Here is a 20,378-nt window from a genome sequence, read left to right on the forward strand (position 1 = left end):
TAAAAGAATATTGGATTTTATCAAATGCTTTTTCAGCATTAAGGAGATTATCATGTGGTCTTTTTCTTTCAATTTATTTAAGTGGTGGATTACATTGATGGATTTTCCGTATATTGAACTACTCCTGCATGACTGGGATGAAGCTTACTTAGTCATAGTGAATGATATCTTTGATATGTTCTTGGATTTGGTTTGTGATTATTTTATTGAACATTTTTGTATGACAGTTCATAAAGACAGATTAGCCTGAAAGTCTCTTTCTTTGTTGGGTCTTTGTGAAGTTTAGTTATTAAAGTGAATGTGGCTTCACAGAATGAATTTAGGAATGTTGCTTCTGTTTTGTGGAATAGTTTGAAGAGTATCAGTATTAACTCTTCTTTGAAGATGTGGTAGAATTCTGCACTGAAATCATCTGGCCCTGTGCTTTTATTTATTTATTTATTTATTTATTTTTGGATGGGAGACTGGTGATGATGATAGCTTCTATTTCCTTAGGGGATATAGGACTGTTTATTTGATTTACCTGTTATTGATTCAGCTTTGGCACGTGTAATAGTTGAAGAAAATTGTCTATTTTATTTGATTTTCCAATTTTGTGCCATATAGGCTTTTGAAGTACGACCTGATGATTGTTTGGATTTCCTCAATGTCTGTTGTTATAGACCCCTTTTCATTTCTGATTTTGTTGATTTGAATGGTGTCTTTTTCCTTTTAGTTAGTTTGGCTAAGGGTTTATCTATCTTGTTGGTTTTCTCAAAGAACCAGCTCTTGGTTTAATTGATTCCTTGAATTGTTTTATGTGTTTCTATTTTATTGATTGCAGCCCTGATTTTGATGGTTTCCAGCAGTCTACTCCTCTTGGGTATGTTTGCTTCTTCTTTTTTTTTTTTTTGCTAGGGCTTTCAGGTGCCTTAATTAGCTTGTATGAGATATTTCAAATTTCTTCTTGAAGGCACTTGGTGCAATGAACTTTCCTTTTAGCACTGCTTCCATTGTGTCCCATAAGTTTGTGTATGTTGTGCCTTCATTTTCATTGAATTCTAGGAAGTCTTTCATTTCCTCCTTTATTTTTTTCCCTGACACAGACTAAAGGGCTGAAAAAAGATTTTCCAAGAAAACAGAACCAATGAAGCAATTTGGGGTTGCCTTGTTAATACCTAATAAAATGGACTTTCAACTAAAATTAATCAAAAGATATGGAGAAGGAAAGGTTATTGTCATGAAAGAAAAAAATCCCCCAGGAGGACATCAAAATCCTGACCATCTATGCCCTAAATGCAAGGGCACTGACATTCAGAAAAGAAACATTCTTCTCTCTGTCCAAGGATCAGTGAGCCTTTCCTTACTTATCTAGACTTGAAAGTCTAGGAGATCTTTCAAGGGCCAGTGGGTACTTTATTCTTTTATGGGAGATACTACTTTGAGACAAGTTTAAATAATTATTTCCCACCACTTTTACCTATCTTGATAGCATGATTTCAAAGGTGATTTGACAGAAAATATTCTTGCTTTTATGCCTGTGTTCACTGGCATAATCAGTAGTTTGGAAGCAATTAAAATTTTTTCTCTTCATATCTTTAAATAGATAATCTTTAAATTTCAATAATGGTCTTATTTTTCTTTACTGAACTTCTGATTTACTTACGAATAAATATTACCTGTATATAAAATTTGTGTGTGTCTGAGTTATTTATTAAAACTGAAAGCACTCACAGACATCACAAGGAATTATGTTATGTAAATGTACACTTGAGCTAGGCGAGAATTCATTAAATTTTGGGCTGACCCTGAATCAGCAATCAATGAAACTGATGCATATTCACCTGACTAAATCCATCAGTCTTCATGTTTACTGCATATTAACAGAACACACATGGGTAGCAGCAGAGCCTCAGAGAGCACCTCCCTTGTCAGCTTGTACTTGTTGATAAATTAACTGTCCTGGCCTATACTCATTACACATAATGTTGAACTTTATGAAAACAATTTTCTTTCCAGATTATGCTATACAATCCTAGTTATGCCCAATACTAATGATATTTTATGTCAAAGCAACATAAACTAGAATCATCTGAAAAGGACAAACCTCAATTGAGAAATTGCCTTAGTACTACTGGGTACTGGGCAAGCCTGTAAGGAATTTTCTTAATTAGCAATTGATGGGGGAAGATGCAGTTCATTGAAGGTGATTCCAGCCACTGATGGTGACCCTGGGTTCTGCAACAGAGCAGCCTAAGGAAGCCATGTGAAGGATACCAGTAAGCAGCACTCCTCCATGGCCTCTGCTCAGCTTCTGCCTCTGGGTTCCTTCTCTGTTTGAATTCCAGCCCTGACTTTCCTCAGTGATGGACTGTTACCTGGAAGTGTAAGAAGAATAAATTTTCTCATCCTTTTAAGTTGCTTTTTGTCATGATGTTTTATCATAATAATAGTAATCCTAAAGAAGAGATACTCTTTATCCTTCTCTTTCTCTTTGTTCCATGTTTCATTTAGCACAAGTTTCCTTTCCACATTGAGTTTCCCTACTATAATAATACTACAATAGTGTTCATGTTTTTTAATTATCTTTAAAATACAGGATTCATAAATGAGAGGCTACATGTAATGGTTTTGTTACTAAGTCGTATGTCACCTCTGCCTGTTTCTCACGGATCAGAAAACACTCTGCATTTTCCCTATCTGCTCTCCAATCTAGAGTCCCAGAAAACTCACTCAGTACTTTTTTTTACAACAGAAACACATGCTTCTTACCCACTGATCTGGCACTCTACTGCCAAAAATTTCTGTTTTAATGTTTATCCTCCTTTATCTTCTCCATTCCTCCTGTTCTCTCTACATTTCCCATCCATCCCCAATCCAAAATTCCCTCTTCTTCTCTCCACCCTAATCCTTCTTTCCTTTCTCTCACCTCCTCTTCTGCCTTTCCTTGTTTCTTTCTGCTGTTCTTGATGACAAATGAATACTGTTTCCTCAGGATTGTGATCAAAGGTTTTTCTAGTATTATTTCTGTAAAATTCACTTGCTATAAAGGGTTTTGATTTTTAATGTAAGTCTGTCATGAGCGCATCTCGATATTTGTGATTTGAGAACTCTAAGTTGGTCCTTGAGCTTCTATGTTGACTTTTTTCCCCAGTGGTTGCTTACTTGCTTTGATGATATTTTTGGCTGTAGATTTAACCTTGATACTCTCACACAATATAACCCAGGCTTAATACTTTCTCATTTGATGACTTCTTTGCATAGGTCTGTACAAGCCAGCACAGCTGCCCATATTTTATAAACCAGAACTTTGCAGTGAAAACTGAAATGCTTCAGACAAGCAGTGGAATCAAGATGCAGTCTCAGACTCAGGTCTTCATATTCCTGCTCCTCTGGATGTCTGGTGAGATATTAAAGAGTATTAGAATGCCATCAAAATAGTTCATTTTTAGGGGAACAGCTATTTAGTATAGGTATCCAATAGTATGCAGGCACTTCCACTAGAAAAGGCATTTTTGTCCCCAACATTGTATCAAGAATTCTTTGTGTGTATATGTGTATACTCATTGTCTATTTCTGGTTGCAGGTGCTGATGGGAACATTGTGATGACCCAGTCTCCCGAATTCATCTCCACATCTATAAGAGACAGGATCACCCTAAGCTGCAAGTCCAGTCAGAGTGTGAATAAGTATATAGCTTGGTACCAACAGAAATCTGGGCAGCCCCCTAAACCACTAATCTACTATGTATCCACTAGGCACACTGGGGTCCCTGATCGCTTCACAGGGAGTGGATCTGGGACAGATTTCACTCTCAGCATCAGCAATGTGCAGGCTGAAGACCCGGCAGTTTATTACTGTCATTACTATGACAATACTCCTCCCACAGTGCTTCAGCCTCCAACACAAACCTCCTTGAGAGTCTCACCAGCTGCCTGTACCACAAACACCCCTGGGTCTGCACACTTCCCCCTTCTGCCTGAGATCTGCTATGTATGACTAATCGATGCAACCTTCAGTAGAAAGTTAATAAAGTGATGGCCTCCATTCGTCCATAGTGTTTGCAACACCGGTGCTTATTGGTAAACAGTGAGAAGCTAAGTTAAGGGATTTGGATGTTGTGGTGTTGCACTGAGAGGATACAGTACAAGCAAGAAACATCAGTGAAGGTTACAGTGTCATGTTGGGTTTAGAGATCTCCTTGTTAAGCCTTTAAGCAATAACGAATCTGTATATAAAGTTGATAGACTTTCAAGTCATTTACAAAGAATACAGAGCCATGAGATTATTAGTTTAGATTAAGAATTCTCAAGCATTTGGTTTTTGACCTGGGTAGTGGTCATCTTGTATTCAATCATTTCAGAGTTGTCCAAAGATTTATTATACAAGCTGCAAGAATTAAATCCATTTAAGAACTGTCAGAGTTCATTCATACAATATTTGTGCTCATTAATCTTTGAAAATATTAGGACACATTTGCTGATTTATGGGATTTTGAAGTCTCAGCTATTCAAATGCATGTACATACATCTGGTATTAAAAATCTAAAAAGGAAACCATGGAGCATGTTGGGAGACAAATAGACCCAATGCTCTCTCTGAGGTCTCCAAGAAAGGACAAAGAGAATTTTTGTTCTGTGTTTTTGTCCAAGGTATTCTTAACAAGGTCCAGTTTGAACATTGGGCCTGAGCCTTAAACCAGTTAAGCTTTCAGCCCTTGGGAACTGGGCTTTGTTCTCTGAAGGGCAGTTGTGACTGAGGCATCCTGTGTTTTCTTTGTTAACAGTGTCTGATTTAGCTCTCTTCTTACATGGATCCAACACCTCCATTCAATAATATAGAAGATGCTACACTTCTTAATAAACTTTCTTGACATAGTCATCAACTTATGCAAGTTTTCCTTGTCCCAACTTTTAATTTTGTCTTCTTAATTCTGTGCTTCTTCCACTTGACATATGACCATTCCTGACCCTTACAACTGCAGAGTCATGTCACTGTGGAATGTTTTTCTTCCTCTGTCTATTGTTATTGATAGATTTGTTGAGTATAGTAGTTTTGTCTGGAACCTATGGTCCCTCAGAGTTTGTAGAATATCATTGCAGGACCTTTGTTTTAGGGGCTCCACTGAGAAATCAGGTGTTATTTTAATGGTCCTGCTCTATATGTGATTTTGTCCTTTCTTTTTCAAACCTTTAATAACCCTCCCTCAATATGTTGAGTGTTGTTATCTTTTTTTTATTAATTACAGTTAATTCACTTTGTGACCCCCCCTTAGCTCCCTCCTACCTCCCCTCCCAATCTCATCCTCCCTCCACCTTCTCCATCCATGCCCCTCCCACAGTCTACTGATAGGGGAGGTCTTCTTCCCCTTCCTTCTGATCATAGTCTATCAGGTCTCATCAGGAGTGGCTGCATTGTCTTTCTCTATGACCTGGTAAGGTTGCTCCCTCTTCAAGGGGAGGTGATCAAAGAGTAGGCCAATCAGTTATTGTCAGAGAGAGTTCTTGTTCCCATTACTTGGACACTGAAATGTCATGGGATATATCTGTGCAGGGGTTCTAGGTTATCTCCATGAATGGTCCTTGGTTGGAGTATCAGTCTCAGAGAAGACCCATGTACTCCTAAAGAACCAGTCATGAAGAATGACTCTGGGTAAGATGCTTAATCCCCATTCAGAAAAGCAAAGAGGATGGAACTCAGAAGAAGGAGAAAATATGGAACAGGACAGGAGACTACCACAGAGGGCCTCTGCAAGGCTATACCCTGCAGGGTATCAAAGCAGATGCTGAGACTTAAAGCCAAACTTTGGGCAGAGTGCAGGGAATCTTATGCAAGAAGTGGAAAATAGTAAGACCTGGAGAGTACAGGAGCTGCACAAGGAGAGCAACAGAACGTTGAGAGTTTTGATTGCTATGTGTTGTGGGAATTTTTTTTTTTTTGTTTCAGTCTATTTGGTATTCTGTATGGGTCTTATATATTGTTTGACAGGTTTCTCATTGTTTAGAGTAGAGGAATACTCTTCTATGATTTTGTTGAAATTATTATCCGTGCTTTTAGCCTGATTCCTTTCTTTCCTGAATCCATACTTTTCATAGGTTTGGTCTTTTGACAGTGTACCCATGTTTTGTGTCGGGATATTGTTTTAGACATAGTGGTTTCTTTGAGAAAGTTACTTAATCTACCTTGTCTTCAAGACCTGAAATTCTCTCTTGATTGTTTTGTATTCTGATGGTGGGTCTTAACTCATTTTTTTAATTTAAATTTATTTTTTATAATTATTCACTTTTCATTCCAGTTATAAAACCCTCCCTTGTCGCCTCTCAGTTCCACCCTCCCTTTTTTGTTTCCTCTATTCTCTTCCTTTATTTCTGAGAAAGGGAGAGTCCTCCACCCCTACCATTTGATCTCAGCCTATGAAGTCCCATTAAGACTACCATCATCTTTTTCTCTTTGGTCTGGCAATGCCCCCTACCAAGGGGAAGTGATCAAAGAGCTGGCCACAGAGTCTATGTAAGAGAGAGCCTCTGCTCCCCTTACTAGGGAGCCCACATGGAAATAGAGGTGCCCATAGGCTACTTCTGAGCAGGTGGTCTATTTCCTTTTCATGCATGGTTCTTGGTTGGTGCTTCAGTCTCTGAAGGCCTCCTTGGACTCAGATTCATGCATTTTGTTGGTCTTCTTACAGAGCTCCTTTTCATTCTGGTTCCTTCAGTTCCTCAACTCTTTCCTATGACTTCCTGCGCTCTGACCAAAGTGTCTGTGAGTCTTAGCATATTCTTCAATCCTATGCTGGGTGGAGTCTTTCAGAGGACATTTATGACAGGCTCCCATCCTGTTTCTTCTCTTCAACCATTTCCAGTGTCTATTATATTTGCCCTTCTGGATGAGATTTAAGCATCCTCCCTAGGGTCCTCCTTGTTATTTATTTTCTTTAGGTATGAATATTGTATTATGATTCTCTTGTATATTGCTTTTCTTTCTTTTTCTTTGTGCTTGCTCTTTTTTCTATGTATGTATGTATATAGTTATTTATTTCCACTTATTCATTATGTATCCCAATTGAAGCCCCCCTCTCAAGTCCTCCCAGTCCCAGTCTACCTCTGCCTTCCTCCATATGCCTTTCTTCTTGTCTACTGAAAGGTGGAGTTCTGCTCCTCTGCCATCTCCCCATATTTATCAAGTCTGATCAGGACTGCCTGGATCCACTTTGTTGGTGGTCTAAAAGGTTGTATCTCAAGTCATCAAAAAGCAGGCAATAAAACTCATGTCAGAGGCAGCTCTTGCTCCCTTACTCAAGAATCCCACATGGACATTTAGCTACCAATCACCTACATCTTAGCAGGCGGTCTTTGTCCTCCCCATATACAGTTCTTTATGAGTGCAATAGTCTCTGCAGGACATCCTGGGCTCAGGTTCTTTGCTTTATTGGTCTCCTTGTGGGGTTCCTGTCTCCTCTGTGTTCTTCTCTTCCCCTACTTCTTTCATAAGACCCACTGTTCTCTGAACAAAATTTGGCTGTGATTTTAGGCATCTGCTTCAATTCCCTTTTGGATAGAGCCTTTTAGAGGACACCTATCCTCTTCTCTCCCTTCCACCACTTTCTCTATTTATCCTGTTTACCATTTCTGTGTGAAATTTAAGCATCTTCCCTAGGGTAATCCTTGTTGTTTACCTTCTGGAGGTCTGTTGATTTTAGTATGGCTATCCTATATTATTAGCTAGTATCCACTTATAAGTGAATGTATACCATGCTTTTTTTCAGCTTCTGGGTTACCTCAGTCAGGGTGATTTTCTCTATTTTCTTCCATTTGTCTGCAAATTTCATGGTTTCCTTGTTTTTAATAGCTGAGTAGTATTCCATTGTGTAAATGTGTCACAATTTCTGTGTCTATTACTCCATTGAGGGACATCTAGCTTGTTTCCAAATTCTGGCTATTACAAGTAAAGCTGCTGTGAACATACTTTAGCAAATGTTCTTGTATGGTGGGGAATCTTTTCGGTTTATGCCCAGGAGTCGTATAGCAGGATCTTGAGGTAGCATTATTCTCAAATTTCTGAGTGCCACATTGATTTCCAAAGTGGTTGTACATGTTTGCACTCCTACCAGGAATGGAGGAGTGTTTTCCTTTCTCCTCTCCAGCAAGTTTTGTCACTTGTGTTTTTTATCTTAGCCATTCTGATTTGTGGTTAGATGGAATCTCAGAGACGTTTTGATGTGCATAGACCTGACAGCTTGGGATATTTGGCATTTCTTTTTATTTATTTATTTACTTTATTTTATTTTTTTATTAATTATACTTTACTCACTTTTTATCCCCCCATGATTTCTTTAAGTATTTCTCTGCCATTTGATATTCCACTGTTGAGAATTTTCTACTTAGCTCTGTACCTCATTTTCTAATTGGATATTTGGTTTGTTGGTGTCTCATTTCTTGAGATCTTTATATATATATATATATCTTATTAGGCCTTTGTCAAATGTAAAACTGGTAATGATCTTTCTTCAGGCTGTAGACTGATGTGTTTTTTTGTTTGTTTTTTGTTTTGTTTTGTTTTTGACAGTGTCCTTTTCTTCAAAAAAGCTTTTCAGGTCCTTTAGGTCCTTTTTATTAATTGTTGCTCTTACAGCCTGAGATGCCAGTGGTCTGTTCAGGAAGTTGTTTCCTTGTCAATGAGTTTGAGGCTCTTCCCCTCTTTTTCTTCCAACACATTTAGTGTGTCTAATTTTATGTTGAGGTCTTTGATCCATTTACCCTTTAATTTTGTTCAGCGTGATAGATATGGGTCTATTTGCATTTTTCTACATCTAGACATCCAGTTATACCAGCATCATTTGTTGAAGATTCTATCATTTCTTTCCATTGTATGGTTTTGGCATCTTGTCAAAAATCAGGTGTCCATAGGTGTTGGGTTTGGATATATTCTTCGGACTTTGATTTGATTCCATTGACACACTAGTATGTTTCTGTGCCATAATGATGCAGTTTTTATTTCTGTTGCTCTATATTATAGCTTGAGATTAGAGATGGAGATACCTCCAGAAGATCTTTTATTGTAGAGGATTATTTAGCTAGTCTGGATTTTTTTGTTTTTCCATATAAGTTCAGAATTTTTCTTTCAAGATCTGTAATGAATTGTGTTGGTCAATTGTGTTGTAATTGCATTGCATCTGTAGGTTGATTTTTTTAAGATGATCATTTTTTCTATGTCAATCCTACCAAGCCATGAGCTTGGGGTATCTTTCCATCTTCTTGTATCTTCAATTTCTTTTCAGAGACTTGTGTCGCGTGCAATCCTTCGCCGATAAGGAAGACGCGGCAACCGAAGATTTGTCCAGCAGAATCTTTATTGTAGAGCTCTTGTAGGTAGATGGAGAAGGACCCCAAACCCCAAGCGTGCTCTGCTTAAATAGCCTGCAGGGCGGCGTGCTCGTCTGTGATTGGTGCTCCGCACAATACCCAATTAGCATGTGTTCTCTGATAGGGAGAGCACTCAAATCCGTATTAGCATCATGTGGCGCATGCGCCGCTGTAAGGCGAGTTCTAGCAAGAAGAACCAGGAAGCAGGAAGCCAGCGCCATCTCGTAATGGCGAATGCGGCTCCCGACATCTCCCCCTTTCTTAAAAATTACAAGCAAAGCCAAACGATACACTATGAGATTTCCGATCAGCTCACTGACTCAACAGTATAAGCGATCGAGGAGGTTACATAGTATAAGAGACCCTTTGCACCTTGAACCCCGTGCAATGGGAACCTGAGCCCTGGGAGATGCAAAGGTCTGATCAGAACAGCATCCCGGTGCAATGGGAACCTGTGCCCGTCAGGAGTGCTATGAGTTCTGACAGTGTCTCAACGGCTAAGCATGTTTAACCAAACTTGAGGGGAAGATCCCTGTTCGACAGCCAGCATAGCCTGAACGATGGCCACATTTTTTGCATGTTGTTGTCTTTTGAATTTGCGCAGCAACCAAAAACAGAGGAGCAGTCTTGCAACCAAGGTTACTCCAAACATTCCCACCCCCACCCAATCTGAAGTAAGAAAAGGCAGAAGAAACCCAGGGTAAAATTAGTGGTCCTCCTCGCTGTCCTTGATTCTTTAAGCAGTAGCAGGTGTGTCTGTTGAAAGATCATCTTCAGCTGTCACGAGCTTTTGCGTGAGGCACTCCGGTACCCAGAATGGATTGTTTTCTTCCTGTGGAAAAACACAGACAGCTCCCCTGGATCTTATTAAAATAGGATCCGGGCCTTTCAGCGAGTTAGAAGTCTTAACCTTTCCTTTATCTTTACTCTGGCTCTTCTCCTCAAGCAGAGGCGCTGTCGCACCATACCCTGGCGCATAAGGCGGAGGAGGGTTTGGGCCATATCTTTCTGATTCATATTTGGCCGCTTCCTCATCTAATTCTGCTTGTTCAGCAGGATCAAGCCCTGCTTCCTCCTCAGAGTCAGATGACTCTTGCTGATCCTCTCCTTCGGAGGACGTCTCCTCCTCGGAAGAGGACGATATTGTATAATTTTTAAACTCAGTGAGGAGAGGATACAATTTAGGGTCCTCCTCACCTTTACTTACCCCTTTCTCAGAGGCAGGCAGCAGCTTTAAGTTTTTTGCTCGCTGTTCGAGCTCTTCTTCCTTCTTTGCAAGCTGCTTTGCCCTTTTTTCAAGTTCAGCTAGCTTATCTTTACCTTTTACTTTCTTTTTTATTGGCTTTCTTTCCTGCTTAGCCTTTTTTCCCTTTTCAGCTTCTGATAGACTATCTTGATGGTCTGATAATGCCCGTTGGCCTTCCCTGATTTTTTCCTTACATCTTTCATCCTTAATGCAAGATTTTAACAGTTTGTATAGTGGCCACACCCCTGGTTTCAGGGTCCCCTGTTCTTTCTCTCGTGTCAAATCTCCTCCTAATTTATCCCACGATCCTTTAGAAAGGGACCCAGAGACCACAAACCAGGGAGCCACTCGATCAACCTCCTTAAGAAAGTTCCGCAGCACCCTGTCAGGGATTTTTAAATCCTTTTGCTTCAGCAGCGCCTGCGCTGCTTCCAAAATCGGTTTAGTTGGTTGGTTACCCATAGCTCCTTTATCTACAGGGGAGAGCGCGGCGGCTCAGTTATCTACCTGAGTCTTATGGCCAATTATTCAAAATTGCAAAAAGGACAGATGCAAGTTTTATCCCGTTTCCCACAATTAAGACACAGACAACACAGTAAAACAAAAACGAAACTAACAACGAGAAACGGAATACACCAGACCACAGAAATCATACCTTGCTGAAAAGTGCTGCAGCTTTTCACTCTGCTGGCTTGAATCTTCCTCCGACGAGCAGTCGGGGGTCCTTCGAGTCGTTCCTCTGCCCGGGGTCGGCGAGTTCCCGGGTTTCGGCACCACTTGTCGCGTGCAATCCTTCGCCGATAAGGAAGACGCGGCAACCGAAGATTTGTCCAGCAGAATCTTTATTGTAGAGCTCTTGTAGGTAGATGGAGAAGGACCCCAAACCCCAAGCGTGCTCTGCTTAAATAGCCTGCAGGGCAGCGTGCTCGTCTGTGATTGGTGCTCCGCACAATACCCAATTAGCATGTGTTCTCTGATAGGGAGAGCACTCAAATCCGTATTAGCATCATGTGGCGCATGCGCCGCTGTAAGGCGAGTTCTAGCAAGAAGAACCAGGAAGCAGGAAGCCAGCGCCATCTCGTAATGGCGAATGCGGCTCCCGACAGACTTGAAGTTGTTTTTTTGTTTGTTTGTTTGTTAAGTTTTTGTTTTTGTTTTTGTTTTTGTTTTCTTTTACAAGTCTTTTACATTCTTGGTTAGAGTTACACCAAGGTACTTTAATGTTTTTTGTGTCTACTGTGAAGAGTATGGTTTCCCTAATTATTTTCTCAGCTCATTTGTGTGTGTGTGTGTGTGTGTGTGTGTGTACAGGAAAGCTACTGATTCTTTTGAGTCAATTTTGTGTCCAGCCATATTTCTGAAGCTGTTTATCATCTGTAGGAGTTCCCTGGTAGAATCTTTTGGGTCACTCATATATACTATGATATTTTCTGTTACTAGTGATACTTTCATTTCTTCATTTCTGATTTGAGCTCCCTTGATCTCCTTTAATCATCTTATTGCTATAGCTAGGAATTAAAGTACTATATTGAAGAGATATGATGGTAGTTAGCTGCATTGTCTTATTTCTGATATCTGTGGGATTGATTTAAGTTTCTCTCCATTTTCTTTAATGTTGGCTATAGGCTTGCTGTATATTGCCTTTACTATGTTTCTATGTGGATTGTATACCTGATCTCTCCAAGACTTTAAATGTGAATTGGTGTTGGATTTTGTCAAATGATTTTTCACAATCTAAGGAGATGATAATGTTGTTTTTTTTCTTTTTGTTTATTTATATATTTGATTACTTTGATAGATTTCTGTATATGGAACTACCCCTGCATACCTGGGATGAAGCTTACTTGGTCATATTTGATGATATCTTGTATTTGGTTTGTGAGTATTTTATTCAATATTTTTGCTTCAAATATTGATAAGGGAAATTGTTCTGAAATTCTCATTCTTTGTTGGGTCTTTGTGAGGTTTATGTATCAAGGTGACTGTGGCCTCATAGGAAGCATTTGGTAATGTTTCTTCTGTTTTTATTTTGTGGAATTTTGTAGGGTGTTAGCTTTTCTCTGAAGGTCTGGTGAAATTCTGTGCTGAAACCACTGGCCCTGAGTTGCTTTTGAATAAGAGACTTTTGATGACTGCTTGTATTTCTTTAGGGGACATAGGACTATTTAATTCATTTATCTGATCTTGAGTCAATATTTGTAATTGGAATCTATCAAGAAAATTATCAGTTTTATGTAGATTTTCAAGTTTTGGGGTACATAGGTTTTCGTAGTAAGACCTATTGATTTTTAGGATATCCTCATTGTCATTATGTCCCCCTTTCCATTTTTATTTTGTTATTTGAATAATATCTCTCTGCCTTTTAGTTAGTTTGGCTAAGGGTTTGTCTATCTTGTTGATTTTTTCAAGAATCAGATCTTGGTTTAGTTGATTGTTTTGAATTATTTTCTTTGTTTCTAGTTTATTGATTTCAACCCTGAGTTTCATTATTTCCAGGTTTCTACTCCCCTTGAGTGAGTCTGCTTTTTTTTAGTTTTTATTTTTTTTTTCATTTTAGAGCTTTCTGGTTAGCTGTTAATTTGCTTTTTTGACATGTTTTAAATTTATTTTTATGAAGGCATTTAGTGCTATGATCTTTCCTCTTAGTACTGCTTTCACTGTGTCCAATAAGTCTGGGTAAGTTGTGACTTCATTTTCATTGAATTCTAGGTAAATTCTTTTGTGTTTGGGTGTAAGGTTCTGTGGATATCTTCTAGGTCCATTTGATTCATGACCTCTGTTAGAGACATTGTTTCTTTGTTTAATTTTTGTTTTGTTGACTTGTCCTTTGTTGAGAGTGCGGTTGTTGAATTCTACCACTATGAATGTGTGGTGATCTATGTGTGGTTTAAGTTTTACTAATGTTTCTTTTGCAAATGTGGGTGCCTTTGTATTTGAGGCATAGATGTTTAGGATTGTGATATCTTCCTGTTGGAATTTTCCCTTGACGTGTATGGAGTGTCCTTCTGTATCTCTTTTTATAAATTTTGGCTGAAAGGCTATTTAATCAGATATTAAAATGACTACTCCTGCTTGCTTCTTGTTTCCATTTGCTTGGAAAATTGTCTTTCAGCTCTTTACTTTCAGGTAATGTCTATCTTTGTGAGTCTTATTTACGCATCCATTCTGTCCTTTTTTTTTTTTGAGAATTGAGTCCATTGATGTTGAGAGCGATTTATGACCAGTGGCTGTTAGATCCTGTGAGTTTAATGTTGGCTGTGGTAGTAAGTTTGTGTTGCTTTGGCTACTTTTTGTTTGGCTGTAATGAGGTTAATTATTTCCTGTGTTTTTTGAAAGTAGTTAGTTTTCTTGGGTTGTATACACATCAGTCTCTGATATTCTAACAGCATGTGGTAAATTGTTTTCCCTTATCTTGAGTAACAAATGGCTAATGATATGGCAGCTCACCAATTTTGAGTCTGGTACTCTACATGAGTAAGTATGGCACATCAGGTCTTTCAATGTCTAAAATGAGTGGCTGTTAGGCAACATGCTATTGCATGTTTTGTGTGTTTTTCATCATGGTTCTTTTTTATTGAAAGTTGGTATTAGAGAATACTCCTGTTTATGTCATGATTCTTCCTGATATGTTTCTTTTTGTCTAAGTGTGTGTTATAAGGGTCCTGTGATTTGGTCAGATCCACTCAAGTAACCTGCCACTCTAGAGGTCCTCCTTTGTAATATAGCTGCTGAATCCCTTTGGAGACATGCACCTTGTTGCTTGACCACACATATTGGGGATAGTATGTTGAATGGAGATTCAGGAATATTTGGGTCAGCAAACTGAGAGTTCTTTCTACATAATATCAGAATAAGTTTCCAAATACTGATTGTGTGCCAATTGCATTTATGAAACTGGGAATTAGTCAGAACTTAGATTTGAAATTTTAAACATGTATAAATTATATTTTGAGCATTTCATTCCATTCTCTTTAATATTCCTCCACTGTCTCCTGGTGAATATGTCTTCCTAAAAACATTCTTTCTTCAAGTTGCTGTTCCTTATTTTTTCTTCTGATTATTTTCTGGATCATGGGCTACACCATTTAAGAAAATGACGCCTCACTCTCCCCACCCTCTTTTCTTACTTACTCATCGACCTTCAGTGAAGGATAAGGCTACATTGGCCCCTTCCCCTTGCATGAGAAAATGGTGATGGGTCAACTCTGTTGCACATTGCTACTATGGCAGTTTTCTCATGAATGCAATGGCAAGTTATTCACAAATACCAAGATGCGGTGCTGGGAGGACAATGTTTCTGACCAGCAGCACAGTAGGGACTACACAGTAAATAACAGATCGAACTATTTACCCTAAAACAACAACCATCATATTTTCCAGGTGAGAGCAAACCCCACGGTGTGGGAATCAATCAGGTTCAGGTCACCCATCTAAACCGCAGAAGATTCCCTGGGTCCCAGCAGGCACTTGGTCATCGGCCCAGAGCTCCATGCCTGTAGGCTCTGACACCACCCCAGACTGAACTGTGGGCTCCACAAACATCAGAGATTTGGATTTCCAGGTGAGAGAAAACTCCACGGTGAACTAAGCAATGGGGAATGAGCTCAGGTCACCCAGACAACCCCTGGAAAAGGAACCTGGTATTAGGAGGGTTCTCAGCTGCCAGCCCAGAGACCTGCCTGCATGCCTGAAGCACCATCCAAGATAGAACTGTGGGCTCCTGGGTACCAGAGACTGAATGTCTGTGTCAGCAGGAAACCCTATATTTCAGACAAACAACAGGTCTGGCTCCAGGGCACTCAACTTAGCCCCCTACCCCTGAAAAGTTCTCAGGAAAAGTATCTAAGTTCTTGCAGGTACCCAGGCACTCAGTGCCCAGCAATGCAGAGCCAGGACCCTTCACTTTTGTGTTCTACTCGCCATGACATACAGAACTGTGGAACACAAAACACTAAAGACTTGGTGTCCCTGTTGGGAGGATACCAAAAAATTGGGGGAAAAATAAGGTCCAATCTCAGAACACCCAGCTCCAGAAAAGTTTCTGGGTTCGTGCAGGCTCCAGGCTTTTGCCTCCTGCTGAATGAATGAGTGCTGTGCTCACCTGTCACTGATTACCCCCAGGATACTAGGGCACACAGCTCTAACCTCAGACCTACAGAAGCCTGAGAATTACTGGATTAGCTCCCAGATACTGTTCCAAAGTTGACCAGTTATCCCTAGGTAAACTGCTGAAACTGTAGAACTCTCTGCTTCTTCAAAAAGGCTCTTTCAGGCAAACACTGCGTAAGAGCAGTAGCAGCAGCTCAATAAATTCAGAGCAAGAAAACCAGAGGCAGGGCAGCTGTATCCAGGACTTCTCCTGGTGAGAGTAGAACATTCCTAAAAACCAACGACCACAGTTACCATGCAGATCCATACACCTGAGATGAACTGTAGCAATTCCTTAGAATTTTACTGACCATATCCTGAAAGCTGAATATGCCTCTTTCAGAACCCTGCCAAGGGGATTCTCCCCACCTCAGGATTCTAGCAGGCACCAGAAATTAACAGCCAACACCTGAGACAGCCAGATGGTTAAAGGTCAGCATGAATGCAAAACCAAAAAAAAAAAAGGCAAAGCAATATGAAATCTCTATAACCCAGTTATCCATGGGCAAGTAGCCCTGGACACATCAACATAGTGAAATTCAAGAAGATGACCTAACATCTATGCTCATGAAGAGGGTAATGAAGGAAAGAAATAAAATGCATAAAGAATTAAAGGAAGATAAAGTCAAGCAGATTATGGCCATCCTTAAAGAAATATAGGAAGATGCAGCCAAACAATTTGTGGCCTTGAGAAAGGAAATAATTAAGTCACTGAAAGAAATAAAAGAGAGGAATGTTCAAACAGGTGAAAGAATTGAAGGAAAAATTCGAAAATACAGTCAGACAGATAAAGGAAATCAACAAAATGGTGCAAGATCTGAAGATAGAATTGGAAAAATTAAAGAAAACATAAATGGAGGAAATCATGGAGAGGAAGAACTTAGGGAAGAAAACAGGGACTACAAAGGTAAGCATAACCAATAGACTACAGGAGACAGAAGAAAGAATCTCAGGTGTGGAAGATACAACAAAAGAATTTGATGTATCCATCCAAGAAAATAAAAAATCTAAAAATTCCTGACTCAAGCCATTCAAGAAATCCAAGTAAACAGGAAAAGACAAAACTTAAGAATATTAGGAATAGAGGAAAAAGAACATTCCCATCTCAAAGGACCAGAAAATATTTTCAACAAAATCATACAAGAAAATTTCCCCAACTTAAAGAAGAGGCCTATAGAATTCAAGAGAACTACAAAACACCTAATAAATTAGACTAGAAAACAAAATCCTCCTGCCACAAAATAAAATCAGCAAGTATACAGAACAAAGAAAAAATACTAAAAGCTCAAGGGAAAAAAGCCAAGTAACATATAATGGCAAACCCATCAGAATCACACCCGACTTTTTAACAGAGACTATGAAAGCCAGAGGGCCTGGACAGATGTCATGCAGACCCTAATAGAACAGGGGTGTCAACCCAGGCAACTATACTGAGCAAAACTCTCAGTCCTCATAGATGGAGAAAGCAAAATATTCAATGACAAAAACAAATTTCAACAATACCTACACACAAATCCAGCATTACAGAAGATACTGGAAGGAAAACTACAATGCACAGGAAAACTAACTACTTTCAGGAACACAAAGGCAATAAATAACTTCACTACAGCAAATCTAAAAATAGCCAAGCACACAAACACACTACCACAGCCAACATCAATATCAAAGGATCTAACAACCACTGGTTATTAATCTCCCTCAACATCAACGAACTCAATTCTCCAATAAAAAGACACAGACAATGAGAACAGATGTATAAACTAGACACAATAAACTGTAGCATAGAAGAAATACACCTAAGTCAGAAAGATAGATGTTACCTGAGAGTAAAGGGCTGGAGGATGGTTTTCCAAGCAAATGGACCCAAGGAGCAAGCAGGAATAGCCATTCTAATATCTCCTAAAATAGACATTCAACCAAAATTAATCAAAAGAGTTGGAGAAGGATACTTTATGTTCATCAAATGAAAATTCCACCAGGAAGATATCACGGTCTTGAACATCTATGCCCCAAGTAGAAGAGCACACACATTTGTAAAAGAAACATTAATAAAACTTAAACCACACATAGATCACCACACATTAATAGTGGGGACTTCAACACCCCACTCTCATCAAAGGACAGGTCAACAAAACAGAAATTAAACGAAGAAACAATGTCTTTAATAGAGGTCACAAATCAAATGGATCTAAAAGACATCTATAGAACCTTTCACCCAAACACAGAAGAATTTAGCTTCTTCTCAGCACCTCATGGAACCTTCTCCAAAATAGACCATATAGTTGCTCACAAAGCAAGCCTGAACAGATACAAGAAGAATGAAATAATCCCTTTTATCCTTTCTGATCACTATGGAATAAGGCTGGACCTCAACAACAACAGAAATAGCAAAAAGCCTACACACACATGGAAACTGACCCACTCACTACGCAATCACAGCTGGGTCAGGGAAGAAATAAAGAAAGAAATCAAAACTTCCCAGAATTCAATGAAAATGAAACCACAGCATACTGAAACTTATAGGGCACAATGAAAGCAATGCTAAGAGGAAAGTTTATAGCACCAAGTGCCTTCAAGAAGAAATTTGAAACATTTTATTCAAGTAACTTAATGGCTCACCTAAAAGCTTTAGAAAAAAGAAGCAGACACATCAAAGAGGAGTAGATGGATGGAAATAATCAAACTCCCGGCTGAAATCAATAAATTAGAAAGGAAGAAAACAATTCCAAGAAACAATGAAATTAAGTCCTGGGGCTTTGAGAAAATCAACAAGACAAACAAACCCTTAGCTGAACTAACTAAAAGGCAGAGGAACACTACCAACAAAATCAGAAATGAAAAGGGTGACATTATGACAGACACACAGGAAATCCAAACGATCATTAGGATTTACTTCAAAAGTCTACATGCCACAAAAATTGAAAATCTAAATGAAATCAACAATTTTTTTGATCAATTCCACTTACCAAATCTGAATCAAGACCAGGTAACTCAATTAAATACTCCTATATCCCCTAAGGAAATAGAAGCTCTCATCATGGTCTCCCATTACCCAAAAGGCCAGGCCTGATGGTTTCAGTGCCAAGTTCTACCAGTCTTTCACAGAAGAGCTAACTCCAATACTCTTCAAACTATTCCACAAGATAGAACCAAAAGGTATACTACCAAATTTATTCTATGAAGCCATAGCCAACTTGGTACCTAATTCTCACAAAGTCCCAACCAAAAAACTGAATTTCAGACCAATTTCTCTTATGAACAATGCACACAGGGGCCTTTCCTGAGACTGATACTCCAACCAAGGACTATGCATGGAGATAAAATAAGACCCCTGCAGAGATGTAGCCCATGGCAGTTCAGTATCCAAGTGGGTTCCATTGTAATAGGAACAGGGACTGTCTCTGACATGAACTGATTGGCCTGCTCTTTAATTACCTCCCACTGAGGAGGAAGCAACATAACCAGGCCACAGAAGAATACAGTGCAGCCACTCCTGATGAGACCTAATTGACTAGGATCAGAAGGAAGGAAAAGAAGTCCTCCCCTATCAGTTGACTTGGGGAGAGGCATGTAGGCAGAGGGTAGAGAAAGGGAGGGATTGGGATGGGAGGAGGGAGGGAACCACAGGGGGAATACAAGGTGAATAATGTGTAATTAATAAAGAATAAAAAATACTCAACAAAATACTTGCACACCGAATACAAGAACATATCAAAGAAATCATCCACTATGACCAAGTCAGCTTCATCCCATGTATGCAGGTGTGGTTCAATATACAGAAATCCATCAATGTTATCAACCATATAAACAAATTGATAGAAAAAACTAAATGATCATCTCTGTAGATGCTGAAAAATCATTTGATAAAATCCAACACCCATTAACCTTTAAAGTCTTGGAGAAATTAAAGATATAAGGCACTTACCTAAAAATAGAAAATTCCTAGCTATAGCAATGAGACAACTAAAGGAGATCAAGGGGATACAAATTGGAAAGGAAGAAGTCAAAGTATCACTATTTGGGTGTTATAGAACACCCAATAAATTAGACCAGAAAAGACACCCCCCCGGTCACATAATAATCAAAACAATAAGTATACAGAACAAAGAAAAAATACTAAAATCTGCAAGGGAAAAAGGCCACCCACTGCCCGCGACAGAGCGCAGACCCAACCACATAGTGGCAACCACAAATACTCAGTTCTGCAATACAATCCTTCCTGGATCCCAAAGCCACAAAGCTCAGTGCCTAGGACCTAGAAGGCAGAGGCAATTCTTCCTTTCCAGCAGCCACAGCGGAGAGCTGTAACCACCCACTGAATGCCACCACTCAGCACATGTCTGACGAGTCCACACCCCACCTAGTGCCGTCTTGCCAAGCTCTGGACCCTTGGAACGCACTTCCTAATACCACCACCACCTGGTCCTGCCAGAGTGCACACACTGCTGGAAACTCCACCCCGCCAGAATGCACGCCCAAAGAGTGCTAGCCACAGAGACTCAGAAATGCAGTACAATCCTCCCCAGATCCCAAGTCTGCAAGTGGCAGCACTGACTACACAGGGCTTCCCCGCCAGTGAATGTATGGGCCATCCAACCCCTAGTGGCAGAAAACCAGCTGAATAGCCACCAAAGTCCTGTAGACCTG

General features: G+C 39.6%; 1 gene segment (V, D, J or C); it reads left to right on the forward strand.

Moving 5' to 3' along the window:
- Positions 1-3,306: 3,306 nt before the first annotated feature.
- LOC110541864 (immunoglobulin kappa variable 4-1-like) lies at positions 3,307-10,495 on the forward strand. The segment is given in 3 exon segments: positions 3,307-3,382; positions 3,566-3,867; positions 10,394-10,495. Coding segments are annotated over 3 exon segments (480 nt in total).
- The last annotated feature ends 9,883 nt before the right edge of the window (positions 10,496-20,378 follow it).

This window comes from Meriones unguiculatus, chromosome 5 (genome assembly GCF_030254825.1).
Source record: "Meriones unguiculatus strain TT.TT164.6M chromosome 5, Bangor_MerUng_6.1, whole genome shotgun sequence".
NCBI classification, from domain to species: Eukaryota; Metazoa; Chordata; class Mammalia; order Rodentia; family Muridae; genus Meriones; species Meriones unguiculatus.